General features: G+C 38.9%; 2 protein-coding genes across 2 annotated transcripts; both read left to right on the forward strand.

The window, feature by feature from the left end:
• Positions 1-680: 680 nt before the first annotated feature.
• Positions 681-10583, forward strand: LOC100679681 (PE-PGRS family protein PE_PGRS47-like). The gene is made up of 19 exons (XM_031929377.1): positions 681-872; positions 2432-2488; positions 2577-2618; positions 2826-2879; positions 2963-3007; positions 3098-3136; positions 3209-3250; positions 3486-3536; positions 3668-3739; positions 3814-4452; positions 4571-4660; positions 4824-4847; positions 4928-5005; positions 5091-5177; positions 5365-5388; positions 5479-5556; positions 5639-5689; positions 5768-5821; positions 10213-10583. The coding sequence occupies exons 1-19, from the start codon at positions 765-767 to the stop codon at positions 10441-10443; spliced, it is 1866 nt and encodes a 621-aa protein (XP_031785237.1). The 5' UTR covers positions 681-764; the 3' UTR covers positions 10444-10583.
• A 576-nt stretch (positions 10584-11159) lies between these two features.
• On the forward strand, positions 11160-17980 carry LOC100117227 (serine/threonine-protein phosphatase 6 regulatory ankyrin repeat subunit A). Its single transcript, XM_001601480.5, has 6 exons — positions 11160-11309; positions 11616-12764; positions 12897-14034; positions 14119-14683; positions 14789-15184; positions 15326-17980. The coding sequence occupies exons 2-6, from the start codon at positions 11618-11620 to the stop codon at positions 15770-15772; spliced, it is 3693 nt and encodes a 1230-aa protein (XP_001601530.1). The 5' UTR covers positions 11160-11309; positions 11616-11617; the 3' UTR covers positions 15773-17980.
• Positions 17981-21683: the final 3703 nt, after the last annotated feature.

A 21683-nucleotide genomic window follows, 5' to 3' on the forward strand; every position in this document is an offset into this window, starting at 1 on the left:
TCTAACAATTTTGCGTGATTTTGTAACAATTTTTTACGATGTTTGTGTGACCCGATTATGTTCCGCGCTCGCAACCTCGGTGTATGTTGGTAATAAAGTCGGCAGATAAAACTGTTTAATATGCAATCCCGGTTGTTTGTTTATCATGAATAGTATCGTAAATTATTACACATGAAGCATAAGCAGATTCACGGGAGTGTACACGGTCGTGCTCAACTAATACCGACGTTTTAACTGTCCCTCACGAAATACTTTTCTCTTTATCATAAAATAATTCATTTTCATTTAATATTTAAATCGATAATTCTTTGCAGGCCCAGCCGATTACCAATGGCCCGCCTGCGGAAGAGGCAAAGGTAAATTAAAATTTGTTACTAATGCATACGTCCCCACAAAAATAACATTAGACCAGGAAACTTTGTACCGATTGCCGATCAAAACAATCTCGCCTTTCCTCTTACATATGAATTCAAAATTCATATGTAAGAGGAACCACCGCAAATACTCGCTTTTTCCTTGATATACTCCATTCGCCTCGTGTTCGCCAAACTCTAATCAACGTTTTGTCATCGTCCAACAGGCATCCATTCAAGTGCAAGCGGAGCCCACTCTGACTTTGCAGAATAAGAAACCAACCGTCGGTCAGATAGTCGACCGTCTGGCCGAAGCCGTCCGTCTAACGATCATAGAAGAACGCGAGTCTATCGCCAAAGCTTTGAACTCAATACGCGAAGCTGGAGGCAAAGGTGTGAAAGCTGGACTAGATGCAGCTGCAACTGGTTTCGACATCTTCCTCGTCGTGCCCAAGTTTGGAAGAAACGTATTGGTCAGTTCGGCCAACGCCGCTTCATCTGGGCAGACCGAAATCAAAGGTCAGGCCAGTGCCAGTGTTAGCATTAAGGCTTGATTGAAATTCAACCATTTGAGCTGATAAATTGTTTTCTATGATTTGTGCTCTTACATATTATATTGTCTCTTATTACGTCATTATTATTGCGGTTGTGATAATTTACTGCGAATAAATATTGTGGATTGAAAAGTAAATTTTTTCTTATGTTTTTCTTCTCTGAATGATACAATATTATTATAAGATTATTATTTATTCTTTATGTAACAATGTTACATACCTTGGCCGACATGCAGGTTCAGCTTGTGGGATACTTAATATATATATATATATATATATATATATATATATATATATATATATATATATATATGTGTGTGTGTGTCATTTGTAAGAATAAGGTGCATACAACACATATATGCATTTGAAAATGCAATTAGGAAATATTCTCACTTGATTTCAAATTTCCGGGAATTTCTTTATGAGTTTTTAGAATGAATAACCTATCTCAAATGCATTTTTAATGATCAATATGTGAAAAAAAAACCACCTGATGACTGACATAATTAAAATATAACGAATTTTCATGAAAGCGTCAGGTCTCGAAAATAACATAGGGAAAAAATGTCTATTTTTAGCCTATACTTAGGGAAAAACTGAACACCGCGGACACCTGTTTAACATGCTTATCGATCCTCAAAACAATACATTTTGTCAGGTACACCGCAACATCGCCACTGACGTTCGAAATTCCATCCCAAATACCGCAAAAATTCCTAAAATCTGACGTTACATAACGCTTCTTCGGCATCGATGCACAAAATTTACGAAAAATACAGACGCGACGCAGCCTTGGTTTGTCTTCTGGTTACATGTTTGCACAGTTGTGATTATTAAGCTGCGCGATCGTATAAATAGTGATTACTGACTAGAAATCGATTCAGTTGGCCAATTTATTTTGGGCAAAAAGAGAACGCCAGTTATTGAACATGATCGCGAAGACGGCCTTCTGCGGCCTTCTCGTCGCTGCGCTCGCTTTGGTATGAGAATTTTATTTTGATTAAATATTGTATTATTATTTAACTTTAAATACAAATCCAAAATTCCCTTTTGAATTATTTTTACGAAAAGTTTTCAAATGTCATTTTATCAGATTAGTATATGGCTCCAAAATTACTAATAGTCGCGTTTTATATGCAATTAATAATTTTTAGTTTACAGTTAATTTTTTTAATTGACCTTCAAACTATATACGTATACCAAATCACACGAAATAATCTATATACTGATAAAACTTGTAGATATACATAAATATTTTTGAATTAATAACCGATCATCGATTTTTATTTGTTACAATAAATATATTAAATATCACCATATAATGCTATATGATGATGAATTGATTAAGAATTCCACCTAATAGGTATACGCTTGAGCGTGCATTCGTGCGTACGTTTAATTAATCTGCATACTAATTTGAGAATTATACATCCTTTTGAGATAATATTCGTCTCTGTTATAAAACATAGAATTTCATCGCAGGAATAAAATCATTAATAACTTATAAAAAAATTATTTATTTAGAACATCGACGCCGCAACATTCCGCGGTTTAATCGAGGTTGGCTCAGATGGGGCAGCTGTAAGTATACAAATCACTGAAATTATTCAAAAATAATAAAAAAAATAATAGTTATTTATAGCTATATTATGGATTGTAATTTTTTTAGACTGACAACAGGAAGGGAAACAAAGGATTTGGTGATGCATTGGTAATCACATTTATGATTAATTAATTATGAAACGTTTGAAATTGATTTTTATTAATAGTAACCATGAACGTATAAATGATAAAATTTATAGCCATTTGGACAATCCAACCCCGGCAAAAATATTCATGATCTTATTGGACAGGTGCAAATTCATAAATTTTGAAACTTTGAAACTCAAAAATGTTTATACGTTACATAAATTTTTAGGTATTTGGTGGAGACGATGGCGATGGCGATGGCATTAAAATCGATGGACCAAAAGTAATTGCTGCTTTATAAGTAGTTTAACACGAACAATTGATAATAATTTTAAACTACATATGATTATTCGTTTGTTTCTCAAGATTTCTGGCTCTGTTGGGAAAGGGACCGCAGAGATAGAGGCAAAAGTGCGTATAAATATTATTATTTACTAGGTATTCCTATTTCTAAATTTGATAAATTAGAATCAATATTCTTATTATATCTGTTATTTTCAGCAAGATACTGAGGACAAAGTCATCGACGAGAAGTGGAGGGTTAATATTAAATATAAATTATAAATAAATGATTAACATCAAAATCAACAAACGATTTTCTTGCAATTTCAGCCATTCTACGATCCCGATAACAAGAACATATTCGGGCAAACAGTAATTAATAATGATGATTTTTTATTTTTACTTGATTAATTGACGACAATAGCATGAAATCGAAACTACCTGAAAATCTTAAAGATAATTATATAAAAAACTTAATATGCTTCTTTCCTCAATTTTGTCAACAATAATAAATACCTTACACATTACAAAAGTTTAATTAGAACATTTTCAAAATTACGTTCCATGGCTGTTATTTAACGTTTTTCATATTTTTTGTTCTATGTAGTTTCCGGCACCTGAGGAAGTTCCGAAGATCCCAAAACGTCCTGGAATGAACGTAATTAATTTTTTTAATGTTGACTATAAATTTAACATTATTTAAATAGTGATACGTACATTTCGGGCTGAAAAATGAAAACATTTGTAATTTGTTTTTACTTTTGCTTTCACTTACATTAAACTCATTAGTTCCCAGAACCAGAACCCGAAAGACCAATAACTGGTGGACACGGTGGACATGGAAGCAATGGTGGATTCGAGGTATCTTGAATTATAATTTAACTACAAAGTAATGAAGATCTTCATATAACTAATTTGCTGTATCTTATTTTTAGTTTCCGTCTGTAAAGACAGATGCCCCCGTCAACGGAGGACATGGTGGAAACGGTGGATTCGAGCAGCAAACACAGGGACACGGTGGCCACTCCGGAAACGGTGGATTCGAGCAGCAAACTCAAGGACATGGCGGACATGCTGGAAACGGTGGCTTCGAGCAGCAAACTCAAGGATACGCTGGAAACGGCGGGTTTGAGGTCACTGAGAGCTGGATCAACGGTGGACACTCCGGAAACGGTGGATTTGAACAGCAAACTCAAGGCCATGGCGGACACGCTGGAAACGGCGGATTTGAAGTGACTGAGAGCTGGAACGACGGTGGACACTCCGGAAATGGTGGATTCGAGCAGCAAACTCAAGGCCATGGCGGACACGCTGGAAACGATGGATTCGAGCAGCAAACTCAAGGACACGCTGGAAACGGCGGATTTGAAGTGACTGAGAGCTGGAACAACGGTGGACACTCCGGAAACGGTGGCTTCGAGCAACAAACTCAAGGACACGGTGGACATGCTGGAAACGGCGGATTTGAAGTGACTGAGAGCTGGAACAACGGTGGATACGCTGGAAACGGTGGATTTGAAGTAACTGAAAGCTGGAACAACGGTGGACACTTAGGAAACGGAGGATTTGTACAGGTCTGCATTAAAGTAGCGATACTACTTGATAGAATATTTTGCTTTTAATATTTGTAATAGGAAAAGCAAGTCTTATCAATGTACTCCTCCATATTAAATTCATGTATTCGTTTGTTAGGGTGGAGACAAAGACAACAGTTATGAGCAGACAGAGACCTCAAACGGACACGGTGGACACGGTGGACATGGTGGATTTGATACAACCTATGTAAGATCTTTTGCAGTTTCTACCTACTTTTATGTTTTTTACTGACTAAAATAATGTCACTTTTGTTAAGTCTATTTCCAAATTTTAAGTAGATCTATACGTAATAATTTTTTAATATATACGATACAATGTATGATGATATAATTTTCATTCTACGACACAGAAGCCAACGACTCAAAAATACAACGTACGTATGATTATTGCATGTTTCGCTATATTAGAATAACCTTGTTTCTGAATCTAACCCTGATTGTATGGAAATTCTAGCCCTGCAATGGCAACAAACACGGCGGAATCATTGGCGGAATTCTCGGCGGCTGGAAAGACAAGCTCCACGGCTGCACGGTGGGCCTACTCAACAATAACTTTAACAATCACTATAAACGTATGTACAATAATTTAACAATATACATTTATCTAAATTTCACAGGAAACCAACAACGGTTACGAAGACAAGACAGAGAGCTCGAACGGACACGGTGGACACAATGGACACAGTGGATTTGAAACCACCTACGTAAGAATCCAGGCTTAAATATAATAATTTTTTCTCGTATAAACCATTTTTCAAAAATTTCAGCTTTGACCTGATTGTAGTCGTTTTTTATTATTTCTTACTCAAATAGACATATCTTTTTTTTAATTGTATATCAATAAAAAATACGCATCTTATAATATAACGTCACTTTTAATTCACAACGCAGAAGCCAACGACTCAAAAATACAACGTACGTATGAATCTAACTTGCTTTTTGTCATCTTTGAACATTGTCATTCTTAAGAGTAATTTTTAATCATTATTTTAATGAAAATTTTAGCCCTGCAACGGCAACAAGCACGGTGGAATCATTGTTGGAATTCTCGGCGGCTGGAAGGACAAGCTTCACGGTTGCACGGTGAGTCCACTTATTTACAATGCTTCGACTATAACATTTTCACTAACTTCATTTACAAAACGAATTTATTTGAATTTTGCAGGAAAGCAACAACGGTTATGAGGACAAGACCGAGAACTCGAATGGCCACAAGGTAAGAACGCTTCCGCTATATATTATTCATTAATATGACTTTGGTAAACACGGAGTCATCATACGTCCGTATTTGCAGTTGCCCGGACATGGTGGATTCCAACAGCAGACCGAAAGCTCGAATGGCCATTACGTAAGAATAACTTAATTTTCTCTAGTAAATAGTGTCCCTTTGATTTTATAGTTCGTAACTATGAGTGCTATATGTATTGTTTGTTATCGTCTCGGCACTGGGGTTTTTTAATCCTTATTTCATAAAATACAATGCATTTCAAAATTTTTCGATGCATTATACGTACGCAGTACCCAACAACGGAAAAATACAACGTACGTATTATAACTCTGTTACAATGCCGCTACCCTAAGCGGGTCTTGGGCCTTGTCGTCCAGATCGGACGGGTGGGTGCCTATCACCACTACACAGCGCGTCCTTAGGTTGCGGATAGAGGAACAGCCCCTGAGAAAGAGGTTAGCTGCGAATAAATTGAATAAGCAGCCGCGGACAGCCGATAGGAACAGGCGTGGGTGTGATGAGCCCACACTGTCGAACGCATTCATCTAGAAACACTACGTAACTAATTAACAAGCACCACAACAACAAAAACACTTCACATTATTTCTTATCTCTCAATCTATCTCTTTCATCACACATTACAAAAATGGGCAAAAATCCTGCTGCCGAGGAGGATGCGGGAGCGATGACAACTGCCCCGAAAGGGGATGTGTAGAATGATTCGTCACCTGGTCTTACGCGGTAACGATGCCAGCGAAGGCGCGCTGCCTTTCAGGGGGGCGTTAGGATGCGAGAATGAAACCGTAGTGTGTCTGACGACGAATTGACACTGTCCTCGTCAAAGTCGGAAAGCTCTCATACTTAGTTCTAGAGAGGTATGGGGGTTATCACCTCTAGAACGGTGGACTCACCTGCGATCGGAACAGGATCCGAAGCGCGCGGGTTTAACATAACATCATGGCTCAAAAAAATCAAATCCGAACCAAAAGGGACTTAAGGGTCGGAACTTGGAATGTTCGCAGTCTATACAGAGCAGGTGTGTTTAAAGAACTCGTAAAGGAAGCTGATAGGTACAATCTAGATTTGGTAGCAATACAGGAATCGCGGTGGCCAGATGGCGGAGTACTAGCATCGGGTAACTTCACGTACCTGTATGGGGCCGGGAGTGGGGGATCTCTAGGCACCGGATTTCTCGTAAGCAAAAGCATCATACATTCGGTTAAAAGTTTCAAATCCGTCAATGATAGGCTCTCGTACATCATTATCGAAGGTGAATGGTATAGATGTGTATTTATTAATGTACACTGTCCTACGGAGGACAAAGAAGAAGAAGCTAAGGATCTCTATTACGAAACTTTAGAGCAGGTAATCGACCAGTTCGCGTCTTACGGCACAAGAATAGTATTAGGCGATTTCAATGCTAAAATAGGTAGGGAGGAAATGTTTAGGCCTACTATAGGTAAGGAAAGCCTGCACGAAGCCAGCAATGATAACGGTATTAGGGTCATAAATTTCGCGGCGGCAAAAGATCTTATAATCAAAACTACGTGTTTTAAGCACAAGAACATACACAAGGCAACGTGGACATCGCCGGACGGGGCCACACAGAACCAAATTGATCATTTCCTCATTGAAAAAAGACGTCATACTAATGTTCTTGACGTAAGGGCTTACAGAGGGGCAGATAGCGACTCGGACCACTTACTAATAGTAGCCAAATTAAGAGCTAGACTAGCAGCGAATCAAAATAGTAAGCGAGCAAACAAGGTAGAAAGCTTCGATATTGAGAAACTACGAGATAGAACAGAGCGAATTAGGTACCAGATAGAAATTAATAAGAGGTTTCAGGCACTTGAAGAAGCAAACACATCGCCGGAGGGGAATGACGAACCGAATAGCTTATGGGGGGACATCGAAAAAACGGTAAAAGAGGCTGCGAACAAAGTACTGGGTAAAAAGAAAAAGCCAAAGAGCAAACCATGGTTTGACGAAGAGTGCGAACTCTGGTTTGAAAGGCGCAAAAGGGCTAAATTAGATAGCTTACAAAATAGAAGCGATAGGACCGTAGAAGAGTATTCTAACATAAGGAAACAGACGAGCGCGATCTACAGAAATAAGAAGCGGGAGTATCAAAAGAATCTTATTAGGAGAATAGAAACTAACAGTAAGGAAAATAACCCCCGCGAAATGTACAGAAGGATTAACGCCATCAGAAAGGGTTTTAGGAGTAGAGCGCAATTGATGAAGGACGAAAACGGGGACCTCGTAACAAATGACAACGAATTACTGTCGCTGTGGAAAAATTATTTCGATAAATTATTAAACGTACACGAAAATAGCGAAGAATTAGGGGACGAAATTCACACTGCTGAACCCCACGTGGAGGAACCGAGCTACCAAGAAGTAGAGGCCGTGATTATAAAACTAAAAAACAACAAAGCCGCGGGAAATGACTCTATACCAGCTGAGTTACTCAAATATGGGGGCGTCGAGCTCACTTTCAAAATCTATAAACTAGTATGTGCCATCTGGAAAAATGAAACAATACCCGAAAATTGGAAGGAATCTATCATTATACCGATTTTTAAAAAGGGGGATAAGACAGAGTACAATAACTATAGGGGTATTTCACTTTTAGCAACGTGTTACAAAGTTCTGTCAAACGTAATAAAAGCTAGACTCACTCCATTCGCGGAAGATATAGTAGGAGATTATCAGTGCGGATTTCGGCGCAACAGATCGACGAGCGATCAAATGTTTACCATAAGACAGTTGTTAGAGAAAAAGTGGGAATTTTGCGAAACCATACACCAACTATTTATAGATTTTAAAAAAGCGTACGACTCTATCAAGCGAAGCAAAATGTATCAAATTCTAGTACTTCTCGGTGTACCGAAAAAACTCGTGAGATTAATTCGAATATGTCTGAACGGAAGCACGGGTAAGGTCCGAGTAGGCGGTAATGTATCAGAACCCTTCATGATACGCGATGGTTTAAAACAAGGGGATGGGCTCTCTACGGTGCTGTTCAACTTAACGTTGAGTATGCCGTTAGAAAAATGCAGGTTAGCCAGCTGGGCGCAACGCTTAATGGAACAACGTAGATACTAGGCTACGCAGATGATTTGGATATACTGGGGGATTGTAGGGAAACGGTAGCAAGAAACGCGGAAATCCTCATAAAAGCGGTGGAGTATACAGGGTTAGAAGTGAGTGAATCAAAAACAAAGTACATGATTGTGGATAAGCTAGGCATCTGCAGAGGGGAGGAAGATCTCAGAGTTGGGAATTTTACTTTTGAAAAGGTTAGCGAATTCAGGTATCTGGGTACGACCATAAATGATAGAAACGAGATTAATGTCGAAATAAATAAGAGACTCCATTCGGGTAATGCTTGCTTCTACGCCGTGAGTAATTTACTTAAGTCGAGGCTGTTGTCTAAAAACGTTAAAATAAGAATATACAGGACGATAATACTGCCGGTGGTTCTGTACGGGTGCGAAACGTGGGCTCTCACTAAGCAGGCGGACAACCGTTTTAGGGTATTTGAAAATAAAGTCTTGCGAAAAATATACGGGCCGAAGAAAGATGAGGAAACCGGGGAATGGAGGAGACTACACAATGATGAGTTACACAATCTGTACGCGTCACCAAATATTAACAGAATAATAAAATCGCGCAGATTGGGATGGGCAGGGCACGTAGCGAGAATGGGAGACAACCGTACGGCAGCGCGTGTCATGAAGGGCAGGCCGATGGTAACGCGACCTCTAGGTAGATCTAGACGTAAATGGGAGGACAACGTAAAAGCGGATCTAGTAGAAATAGGACGGGTGGGTGTCGATCGGAGAGGTGCATCTTGGGTGGGGTTGACACAAGATAGGGCAGCGTGGAAGGCTTGCGTAGATGAGGCGATGAACTTTCGAGTTCCAAATGCCATGTAAAAAAAAAACGTATTATTACTATATATGCTCTTAATATTTTAATATTTTGAATTAATATTGTGGATGAAACAATTTTTCAACCTTGCGCTAGCAGTGGAAGCGGCGGAATTTTCGGCGGAATTCTCGGTGGCCTGAAGGAAAAACTTTACGGCTGCAAGAACCAGGTAAATTTCTGCTCATACTTCCGGAAGTTCGCAAGCTCTTTTGGTTCCGATACACAAAATATTAAAAACTGATGCGGAGAAATATTGAATCTGAATTTTTTCAGGTGCATGCCGTCAAAATCCATTGCTCTAGTGAAAATATCCTTACGTGATATGTTTGCTAGTTTGCTCTGAACAATAAAAAAAAACTTCACTTAATTATTAATTATAAGTAATCATATAACATACAATGATCTGTTAAACGAGAGGTAATACAAGCACGAGTATTACATCAAGGCGAAATGATCACAAACAATACGGCACTTAATTCTCAGTATAGTCCCCAAAACCACAATAAATAAAATACCCACCCACGTCAACACACCCCCTGTCAATTAAACAATCGAACCTTTCGACTTGACAGCCGAACAACGGCGGAAACAACGGACACGACGCCATCAAGGATTCAGTGGACAAGGCCGTGAATTCTGTCAAGGAGGCCGGCGAGAAAGTAGTCGAGGCTGGCAAGGACGTCGTCGAGGCCGGATGGAAGATCGGACAGAGTCTTCCTGGAATCGGCAAACACCTCAGCAAGGACCAGGACAGCAAGAAGCATGGATCACTGTTCCCATCACTCTGGGGCCACAAGTACTAGGAAAACTATCAAATATACATATACGAGCAAGCGGACTTGCGCTGTATGTCGTGGTGCATATGAAACTGCGCTGTGAGCGCGATTTCAATGTTGTATGATTTTTCGAATAATTTTGAATAAAGTGATCAAATTCTGATAAATGAGGTGTTTTATTTTCTTGTATATTTTGTACCCTAACTTCGTTAATCAAATTTACAGGAGAGAAATTTAATTTTCAAAACTTGATGCAATATCATAAGAATTTTTAAAACAGTATAATAACGGACATAATAGATGATAGGCTATTTAATAGTTTCCTTCAAATTTTTAGAAGGAGAAACAACATTATAATTTTTATCTATTAATTCGATCACTTTTAATTTTCATTAGTCAGATGCGAAAACTGTACGTTCAATATATAACTTAAAAGGTATTCAAATTTCATGAATTGCGTGAAGTTACTTATTACCGAATCATACTTCGATACTTCAAAACGCTTGCATTATAATATCACACCTACATACAATTAAAAAAACGAAATTACGAAACGACAAAGTACATCAGTTTGAATTTCATACCTCCGCAGCGCTGTTGGTCACGTGAGCGGCGGATTCGACGAGAAATTTGAAAGCGACGCCTCTGATTGGTCGCCGCCATGGCGGCCTTTATCTTTCCGGTGTCGCCCTCTTTGTTCTCTTTTCCGGTTCCTCCCGCGGCGAAATCCCACGAATTACAAAGCACAAGTTCGCGCTCGTATCATCGCCGCTAAGGATTTCCTGGACATACGCACATCAGTTGTCGAGGGACGAGACCGCCAGACGCTCGTGTATGCTGCGACGCGGTTATCCTTGGAGAATACGGCCGTCGGTCCCAAGAAAAAACACAAGGTAAGCACACTTCATCGAGATTACCAAGTTCTTTCGTACACAGCGAAGAAGTATCTCGAGATTGTTTACAAATACCTATTCCTTTCCTCTGGCGTTTCCTTTGTGTATGGCGTGTGCGTGTCTTACTGGGATTCTCTACTCGTTCTCGTTGTTATTGTCGAACTATATACTATGCGCGACGTCTTGACGTTGTCTCTTTGTTTAGTAAAAACGCAAATCATCGTTCTTTTGAATTAAATCTATGTATGCATGGCGGTCTATAATATAATAATATATAATTATGTTGCGTTTTTGAATATTCGACAGAAATGGCGACCAACACAGTGATTGTCCATCCAAACACCACAAACACCAGCACTACCCCAGTCATCAGGCTGACTATCACGAAACTGCTGGCTGCAGTGAAGCAGGGCAATCTAGAGGCAGTGAGCAACTCTCTAAAGACATATGGTCTGCCAGCCAATGGCCCCAAGACAACAGACTACACAGTGCTGCAGGCAGCCCTTCAACGGAAGCACCGAGAAATAGCTAAGCTCCTCATCGAGCATAATTGCAACGTAAACAACCCCACAGAGAACGCAGACTACCAGTCGACTCCTCTCTACTATGCTGTGAGTTTGCAAGATGATGAATTGGTTTATATGCTACTCCAGAAGGGTGCAATCATCGACATAAGGGACTATCGCTCAGGCCAGAGTCCGGCACACTTGGCAGCTGTCAACCGCTCAGTCAACATCCTTTGGAAGCTCTTGCATTTTAATATCAATGTCAATTTTGGTGACAGCACTGGCAAAAGCATCCTTCAAATTGTATTGGAACAAGCTGTGTATCATCATAGGACCCCTATGGAAACAGTAAACACACATTTGGTACGCAAGATCATGGAGTGTAAAGCCTCCCTAAACTTCCGTGCTGGTCCTCATGGTCAAACACCTCTTCACTTGGCAGCTCTCCTACCACAGAGGGATATCTTGCAGACCTTTTTGTCACATGTTGCCGATCTGAATCACACTGACTCAGAGTTCAATAGCGTGATGCACTCACTGCTGTCAACAAAATATGCCTGCTTTGCAACAGCCCAGGAGCAGGCTAACTTGGACATTGTTACTGCAATGTTACATCGTGGTGCAAGACCCGATGGAGTCAACAAGTGTGGCCAGGTGCCGGCACATCTTGCTGCCAAGAATAGACATCTACGTGTGCTACTGCTCCTGTTGCAGTACGAGAGATGCATCAACAGGGTAGACCACGAGGGTAAAACTATTCTGCACAGACTACTGGAGGACTTTGTAGCTATTGACAATAAACTACTCGAGCAATACAGGATGGTGATAAAGCAAATCATGTCAAAGGGTGGCAGAGGAGACTTCCTTAGCACTCAAGGTACTACAGCATTGCATTTAGCAGCGCAGAGAAGTGCCAAGGATGCAAATGTTCTCTGGCTTTTGGTTCAAGGTTTGTAAATTCCTGTCTAAAGATTTTCTTATACAAAAGAAAACATTAATATTTTTGCTAAACTAGATGATTAAATTCAAAAATTAGGTGTGACATTTTTTATGGTCATGTGATAATTATCATTTTTTACAGGCCCCTCAGTTGATGTAAACGTCAAAGACAAAACCGGCAAGACGATCCTACATATAATCGCCAAAGAGTCTAATCCCAACATAAAACTTGTAAAACTCCTGATGAACAAAGGTCTCCGAGCTGACGTTAAGGACGAGGAGTTCGGTATATCACCAATCCAGATAGCTGTAAGGAACAAGAACATGGCTCTTTCATTGGAGCTTTTGCCTCACATTAGCGACTTAAACGTAGTTGACGACTCGAACGGCAATACTCTGCTCCACCATTTGGTTCAAAGCTCTGGTAACGAGAAACTTGTCGAGATACTTCTTCAAAAAGGTGCCTCTGTCGACATAATGAACAAACGCGGCCTCGCACCCACTTTCTATGCAGCGGAGACTATGCAGATTAGTATATTGCTGTCACTGCTACGCCACAGCCAGGATCTAGCTGGACAGGCTTTGATGAAAGACAATCAGACGAGCCGCACGCTGTTACATTTGGTGCTCGACGCGTCGATTCTCGGAGCAGAAGGTCTAGAAGTGCTGCGCATCCTGCTGTTAAATGGCGCGATTATTGATCAGCTTGATTCCAGGAAAATCATGCCTCTGCACCATAAAGTACTTTACAGCCAACCCGATCTAGTGGATTTGCTGGTTGCGAACGTCAGCAAGAAGAATCTTTGCGGCAACGAGGGTAGAACATTAATGCACTACTTGGATAAACTTCCATTAGAGCGAATTCAGAACGCCGAGGCCCTAGTTATCGAGCTAACAAAGATGTTACTAAACTGCGGTGCTTTGCTTGAAGGTACCAATGCACAGGGCAAAGGCATACTAGACCTGGCTTGTAGGAACAAGGAGTTACTCAAAATCATAATAGAGTATGGACAAGACGTGACGACGATTGTGGATACCAAGAACAATTCTGTCCTCCACACGCATCTTATGGAAAAAGTCGAGAATAGGAATTTACAGACTGTAACTGTACTAGTCCAGAAAGGTGTGTCGGTGGAGGCGCAGAACAAGGACGGTGAGGCGCCCTTACATTTAGCAGCGCAGAACGGCGAGTTGGAGATACTTGAATTACTTATAGAGAAAGCCGAAAATGTGAACTTGAGAGATAAGCGCGGGAATAATGTTTTGCACACTTTGTTGAGGTTTCATATCGTACACTTAATTGTTTTTTTTAAATAATCATTAATATAAAATTAACATGAAATTTGTATTAAAAATGTTTGCAGCACAAAACTAACACCTCCTCTACCAAAAACAACGAGCGTAGACGAAACAACAGCAGTAGAAGAAAACGCTATCAAGTCGATTACGTCCGAAAAAGAAAAAAAGATTTTACAAATTATCGAGAAACTCGTGCAGAAAGGCCTCACGATCAATGCAATAAATAACGCCGGCGAGACACATTTACACCTGGCCTGTCGCAGCTTCCGTATGGACGCTTGCAGATATCTACTGCAGAGCGGTGCTGAGCCACAAATTCGCGATAAGCTTGGAAACGGCAGTCTTCACTTCATAGCTCAGGCCAATTCGGATGATTTAACAGACGTACTCGCTACCTACGAACAGGAGATGGTTTGGTACCTTATGAGTCGTGGCTGCGGTGCTAATGATAAAAACCACCTTGGTCAGACAGCTCTGCACATTGCAGCGAAACATGGCAGTATCCATGTTGTTGAAGCACTTGTTAGTAGCGGTGCCGATATCAATTGCATAGATTCAGTGTCTAGAGCTACGCCTCTGCATCTAGCCGCAGCTAGTCGGCGAGCTGACGTCATTGGGATTCTTGTAATGGTAAGTTTTCTGCGCGAACTTTCTGAAAGTATTAAGGACAATTTTTTAATTATTTCAGTTTAATTCAAATAGCACTGCAAATTAGCAAAGTTTTTAAAATTTCAGTGTGGTGCAGACATAAACTCTCGTCAGACTGATGGCAGCTCTGTCCTTCAGGTAGTTCTTCGAAGCCCTTTGAAAGAAGACGACCTCGATGATGGTTTAGTATTTCATCTACTAGAACTTGGTGCCGATCCAGAACAGCAAGATAACTACGGTAAAACGGCCTTGCATTGGGCTTGCTGGAACGATAGACATGGACTTAAAACTTTACTCGATCACGGAGCCTCGCTTGATACTGAGGATAATTGGGGATTCCCGCCCCTGCACTATGCAACCGATGACAAGATCAGAGTAGACGCTGTACTTCATCTTACTAAGTTAAAAACCGCTCGTATCCCAATCAGTAAGAAAAATGATAAGTTTCTAAATGAGCTCGTCGAAATGTTTGATCTAAGTGAGGTGAGAATGCTAATCTTAATACTTATACAGAAATTATTTTTTTGAAATTAATATTTAGTAAATAAATAGTATAAATACTTTATTTATATAATTTATTTTAATAAAGTAGAAAGAATTGACATAAATATTTGTCTTTCACAGGGTATACAATCCATGCACTACGAAGCAGAAGTTAATTTACTGGATCAAGTACTTATAGACAGTAAAACTACGTTACACGATTTTTTGCGAATGGACATCAATACTCTTTCTTTCTTCGCGGATAACATAGTGCTAGAGAACCTAATAAGCTCAGAAGAATATGATACAAACTTCACACACTACGGCGTTATAATCAAAAGTCGCTTCAATATGGGCAAGGTTCGGAAAGAACTGCTGACCGCAGCTCACGACAACCTGAGTCACTTGACAGGAACTCCCGTACCATTAACATGCAGTATGAAGATCTTCGATCCAAGCTTCAGTAATGCGAGTCTGAGGTGCTTGATAAAAGCCGGAACCAACGCCAGGCCATCTCGAAAAAGAAGGTCAAGCTGCAACGAAGATGAGGAAAGACCTGCGAAACAACCCAGAAGACCCAGTGTGTAGAATGTGAGTTTTGCGCGCGTCAAAGGAGTAAGTTGTATCTTTTTTAATTATAAGCGTTACGATAATTATCGTAGAAGTAGCTATGTTATTCTTATACGTCTAAAACTGATGTAAATTTATTTTGTGGTGATGTGCGTCTAATTATTTAAAAATATATGTATAACGGTGGGGTAGTTATCGGAAGCCTAGGACATATTGCCGGTGAAAAAATATGAAATTTTTGCAGTAATAGTAAAACGAATCTAACTTCAACCTTATTTTAAATATGTAATTAGATTAATCGTTAAGAATGATTAAACCTATAATTTTGACGCATTTTATGTGCAAAGAACAAAGTGTCAAACTAAAAAGGAGATTGAATACTATCCAAAATATATGTTTCAAATTTAAGACGATTACTCGCTTAAAGCGATCGAATATGTGATGTTAAATTTAAAACATACAAAAAATGAATCGTTAAAAGAATACAGTTTTTCACCAGTCTAAATGTTTTAGACTTTTCTTGTGACAGATTAACGATTTAATTATCGCTTGAAGTTATTAAATGTATACAATACCAACGTTTATGTATAAACGTGACGCCAAAAGTTTTTCCAATATTGTTTTACATGCATTTAATGGCTAAAAGTATAAGTATACTAACAATAAGTGAAACTAATTGTTTAAAGCATAGAGAGAAGACGCGACGTATAACAGTTAGAAAATAACACGATTAAAACGCCAAATGTTCAAATAAGTATAATGTTATGTGTACATAAAATGGCAAATATGATAGCTTTATAGAACGTGGAAAATAGCTATTTAAAGCTTGAAAAGCAGTTTATTTGTTTTTATTATTTTTTTTTTTAACTTGTGACGGTTAATGTGAAAATCATATTTGATGGCGTATATATCTCCTCCAAATGTGTACATTTCCTAATATAAATCAAGTTTATTAATTTTAATTATTTATTTCATTTATTGTAAACATGTAACGAGAGGTTTTTCGTCAAACGTCATATTTTTCGTAAATAAATGTGTTAAAACTTTTTGAGATTTGTCAGCATGCAGCATTATTAGTTTATGCATTATGAAAACTAAACTTAGTAAAATAATTTGCATTCATTTCTTTCATGTCATATGTACATTCATAATCAGAAGTTAAGTTTGTTTCATGTAAAAATTATTCCGTTGAAACAAATTTTGTTTTTCATCAACCCTGGCCAGGTTAAAATATGCTATTTTCACACAAAGTTGTTTGAAACGTACTCATATTTGTAACAAATGTGCTCTAGCAAAACATCAACAAGTCTTTTCATAATTTACGTAGTCGAAGGGTCAGTCACTCCTAGAAAAATCCGTCTCGATCACATGGGTCCATTCATCGTAACGGCGGCTTTTAGGGCTTCGGCGCACGCGCCCGCAGCAGTTCGTTTATGCGGGAGGATGACGCGCATTAATATGTGAGTCTGTATGTGTGTGTGTGAGACAGAGAGAAAAACTTTATATGCTGGATTCTCACGAAATATGTGGGCCGTCCACAAGTCGATTTTTTATATATGACTTAGACTGCAACGATGCCGTTTTTGTTGAAAGGGGTTTGCGATTTAAGGGATCGTTTGCTACGACGAATTGCGACTAAATATTTTCTGGGCAGTATTTACCTGTATAATATGGATAATATTATCATATATAAGTAGTCGATATTGATCATATACTTGTACATCATTCATTGCATCAATCTGTTATTTGAGACTATTTATTAACATAACTTCTTTAAGCCGTAGTCTACGCTTTTTTATATTTACATTATTTTATGTACCCACGGCTGCGACATTCATTAATTTGAAACTTGACATGAAACACCGTAGAATGTCTTAAAAACAGTGCAACAGTAAAACCCATCCGTAAATTTCTGCCGAGCCGTAATCGGTAATTGTGTTTTCGAGAGCGGCAGCGCACGCTCCGATGACTGTACCTATACGGACTCAGCACAGACCGGATGCGATTCCGCGCGCGCGTCGTTGTCACGTACGTTAATGAGGATGCAGAGTATCCAACTCGAGACTTTCTTTCTTTCTAGTTTTTTTTAGCATGTAACTGAAATTCGAGTTTTATAGGCTCTAATGTGATGAACGGGAGGTTTTATTTGTTATCGTATTAAAATTTAATTGTAGAATATTGGCTCTATATCACAGCAATTACTTTTTGCGTGCACGATTTTATTGTAATAATTGATATCATTGAATTCTCTTTATTTGCGGTTTAGATTGCAGTAAATGTAATGGATAAATGACGTATGTACAATCGTCAGCTATTGTTATCCTGCATTTGAGTCAATAAGTTACTGTATGAAAATCGAATTTTGCATTTTGAAGATACCATCTAAACATTAGAGTAATGACAAACCTCGAAGTCGGGCGTCAAAATCCTCATACGTCGAATTCAAAGAACCTTGATTTCAGAAATCGCGGATTGAACTGTCAAATAATCATAATGTAATTATTTATATTACGTTCTTTAATACACGCAGAGTCAACGCGTTCAAAGCAATGCCTGTAATTATTAGTTCGTTAAAAAATAGCGCGCGCTGCACGATTTAATCCAGAAAAATTGTGCAGCTTTTTAACTTGAGTTCAGATTCTATACTAATTTCTTAACCTTAATCAATTAACTTTTTAACTTTTAACCTGAAACAAAGTGAGTAAAGAAAAGTTGTATTTGAGATATTGTATTTTTCAAAATAAACCTTAATTTGTAAAAGTCTCAGGAATAGCAAGCAGTAATTCTTCTAACTTTTGAAAATTCCAAATCAAGTACAACTCCAAAGAATACGAACCACGTAGAAATAGACTTATCTGAAGAGACTATCGTCTCAGAAAATCTTCCACTCGCAAAAACCATTTAGATGGAAAATCTCGCAAAAAAACATGTAGCATAAGTGCACGCGCGTTCTTCTCTCCTATCCGGTTACATCAGAGAGCGACGACGGCGACGCGTGGGTCGTTGAGACCGAAATTCCGTGGAAGACTATGCGTACGTCGAGAGATGGAGAGAGAGAGAGAGAGGGGGGGGGGGTGTTTCACTGGTAATCGTTTCCCATTCCCAAAGCGAGCAGTGCCGGCCGGCTGATATGTGGGATGCGTGTGTAACTTGTACTGGGTGTTCAGAAACTATACGAAATGAGTGATTATTGTCGAGGGTTGTTTAATTTTTAGATGCGTATAAAGTATCTTGATTTTCTTCTTGCAGTTTGTCGAGCGTTTTTTCTTCAACAAGTTTGAACTGTTTATTCATGGATTTTAAAATATGCGTATCAAAATCTGAGATGATTGGTAAAACGACAATTTCAAATTAATTTGCAACAGTATTTTCTAAGTTGTTGAATCTTCGTTATAAATAATACATAGACTCGGTATTACTGCATAATACCTATTGCGTGTAATGAATAGGCCTTTATATTTTCAATAATCAAAGTTACTCGTATCTATCTCGGCTTTATCCTATAGCGTTAACAAGCCGGCATAGAGTCCTTAAGTGCAAAGTGACGATTAAATTTATCAGTAAAAGAGGATAAATACTTGAACGATTTGCTCGTTTCCCAAAACAAATCAGGGTTGGTTAATTGTACACTGTTATGGCAATTTAGGAATTGATCAAGTTAGTCAACGCGCAATGCTTGAATTAACTAATGGCATTTGGTCGAGTGAACGAGCCAATTACTGATTACCATTATATATCTTAAATTGAAACGCATGCATTAGCTCTTACCCCGTGTAAATAGCGAATTTACCTTTTGACATGTTCTCTTAATGTTAATTATAAATATACGTTTCAATTGATTACACCTACGAAGAAACTTATTTATAAAAAAAAAATTATTTTCCTAACGAGAAATTTTCTACGTGAATTCGTTACTTCTGTCTATATTATCTAATTGTTACTACGTCGATTCCCAAATCGAAAATTGATTGTAAATGATTAATCGGCAAATCTCAGTACAGAGGTGATCTTCAAATACCGCTTTTACACTGAATAGTACAGAAAAATGTTCCCTTATTCGACAAACGTGATCTCCAAACATAAAAATCATCGCATCGAAAATTCTCCCCGACAGCCTTCATGCGTGAATTTTCGAACACCCAGTAAATGTCCATCGCATCACATCTAAAAAGCCCGTCTCCCTCACAGACATAAGTATGTACAGCACTGGAACGTCTCATCGCACATAAAATTTAGCATCGCAGTGACATACCGAGCGAGTAGTGCGTGCGTCTAGCGTATAGAGCTGCCGGAGTTGCTCTCCCTCTCTATCTCTATCTCTCTCTCTCTCTCTCTCTCTCTCTCTCTCTCTCTCACTCACTTTCTCTCTCTGGTCGCGTAAAATAAAAACGCGCCGGCGGCCGCCTTCGCGCAATTACGGGCAATTGAAGCCGATTAGGATCAATTGGTTGGAGCGAGGGGAGGTAGAGCGGCGAGCTTAACTCGCTCAATTGGCTCGGTCGAGACGACGACGACGTCGAGCCCCGATGATGTCGGCGCATGGCGGAGAGATTCTCAGGCGGCTCGAGTGCCGATATATGCGCGTATGCGATGCGTGTACGCGAGCGGGGAATTTTTTTATAACGAGTTTTATATAGTCGGATGAGAGATAGCTGTGTACACGATGGATTATTTTTTGTATAGGGATTATGCACTTTTTGGGGAGGATTTGGTTTTCGTTATTTAATATGGTAAAAATGTTCTACACGACTTTTTCATAAAATTGTAGTTGATCTCTGTATTGCAGTAAATAGAACTTTAGGCTCCATGTACATACGCAATCACAAAAAGCATGTATATTCTGATAATGAGACACACGAGCTATTTTCACGTAAATAGATCCTTGTAGTCTTAAACGAGCTTGTACGGGTTTTAGGGAAGGTATCTGAATTTTACCTGGTTGTCGTATTGTGCTATTTAACATACACATTTTTTGAGATGAGATTTTTATATGTGATAGCAAATGTTAAATTCCTTGTTCTTCCCTATTATTTAACTGCTATTGCTATTTACAAGCAAGAGCCCTGACGTAGATAATACCATATAATTCGTTGTATCGTATAATATTCTGCTATTATTACTATCAACTTAAAGTAAACAGAATACTTTTTGGATCTGTATAGGTCGATTTATACAGTTGGAGAAAAATTTAACGATGATTAAACACATATTTTCTCTAATCGTACAACCGCATCCTCTTCTACTAAAAAAATTAATTTACCGATGTATCTGATTCATTTCAACAAAAAGCACCTAAAATTGTCATACGCAAAATCTACATTGAATCATCAGGGCTTTTCATCTTCTATTGAAATTTTAAACGACACAACATCGAACAACGATCATCGTTGCAAAATCTTTGATCTTGGCATATCACGTCGCGTATCTTCCACGTGCAGACTCTTCCCTCTTTGTCGCTCAGAGAAGAAGGAAAAAAAATAAATAAAAAGAGGAGCAACTAAGCCAAAAAGAGAACACGCGGCACCGCGTTGAAAACCGATGGCGGCAAGGAAGGCTCTATTGGCTGGTAGGCGGAGCTACTACTTCATTCCCTCTCTCTCTCTCTCTCTCTCTCTCTCTCTCTCTCTCTCTCTCTCTCTCTCTCTCTCTCTCTCTCTCTCTCTCTTGCTGTGTTTCGCAGTCCAGTTGGGGGATCTCGAACACGTGCTTTATCCTGTATAGTGATGTACCCCGTGTGTTTTTGATTTTCCGATGTTTAGTTCAGATTTTCGAGAAAGTGTGAAAATTAAATTTTGGGGAGTATTTGTTCGCACTTAATTCTGCTTCAGCTTCACTTATATATATATATATATATATATATATATATGTGTATGTATGTGTGTGTGTGTGTGTGTGTGTATATATGTGTATGTGTGTGTGTGTATACATC

This window comes from Nasonia vitripennis, chromosome 4 (genome assembly GCF_009193385.2).
Source record: "Nasonia vitripennis strain AsymCx chromosome 4, Nvit_psr_1.1, whole genome shotgun sequence".
Lineage (NCBI taxonomy): Eukaryota > Metazoa > Arthropoda > Insecta > Hymenoptera > Pteromalidae > Nasonia > Nasonia vitripennis.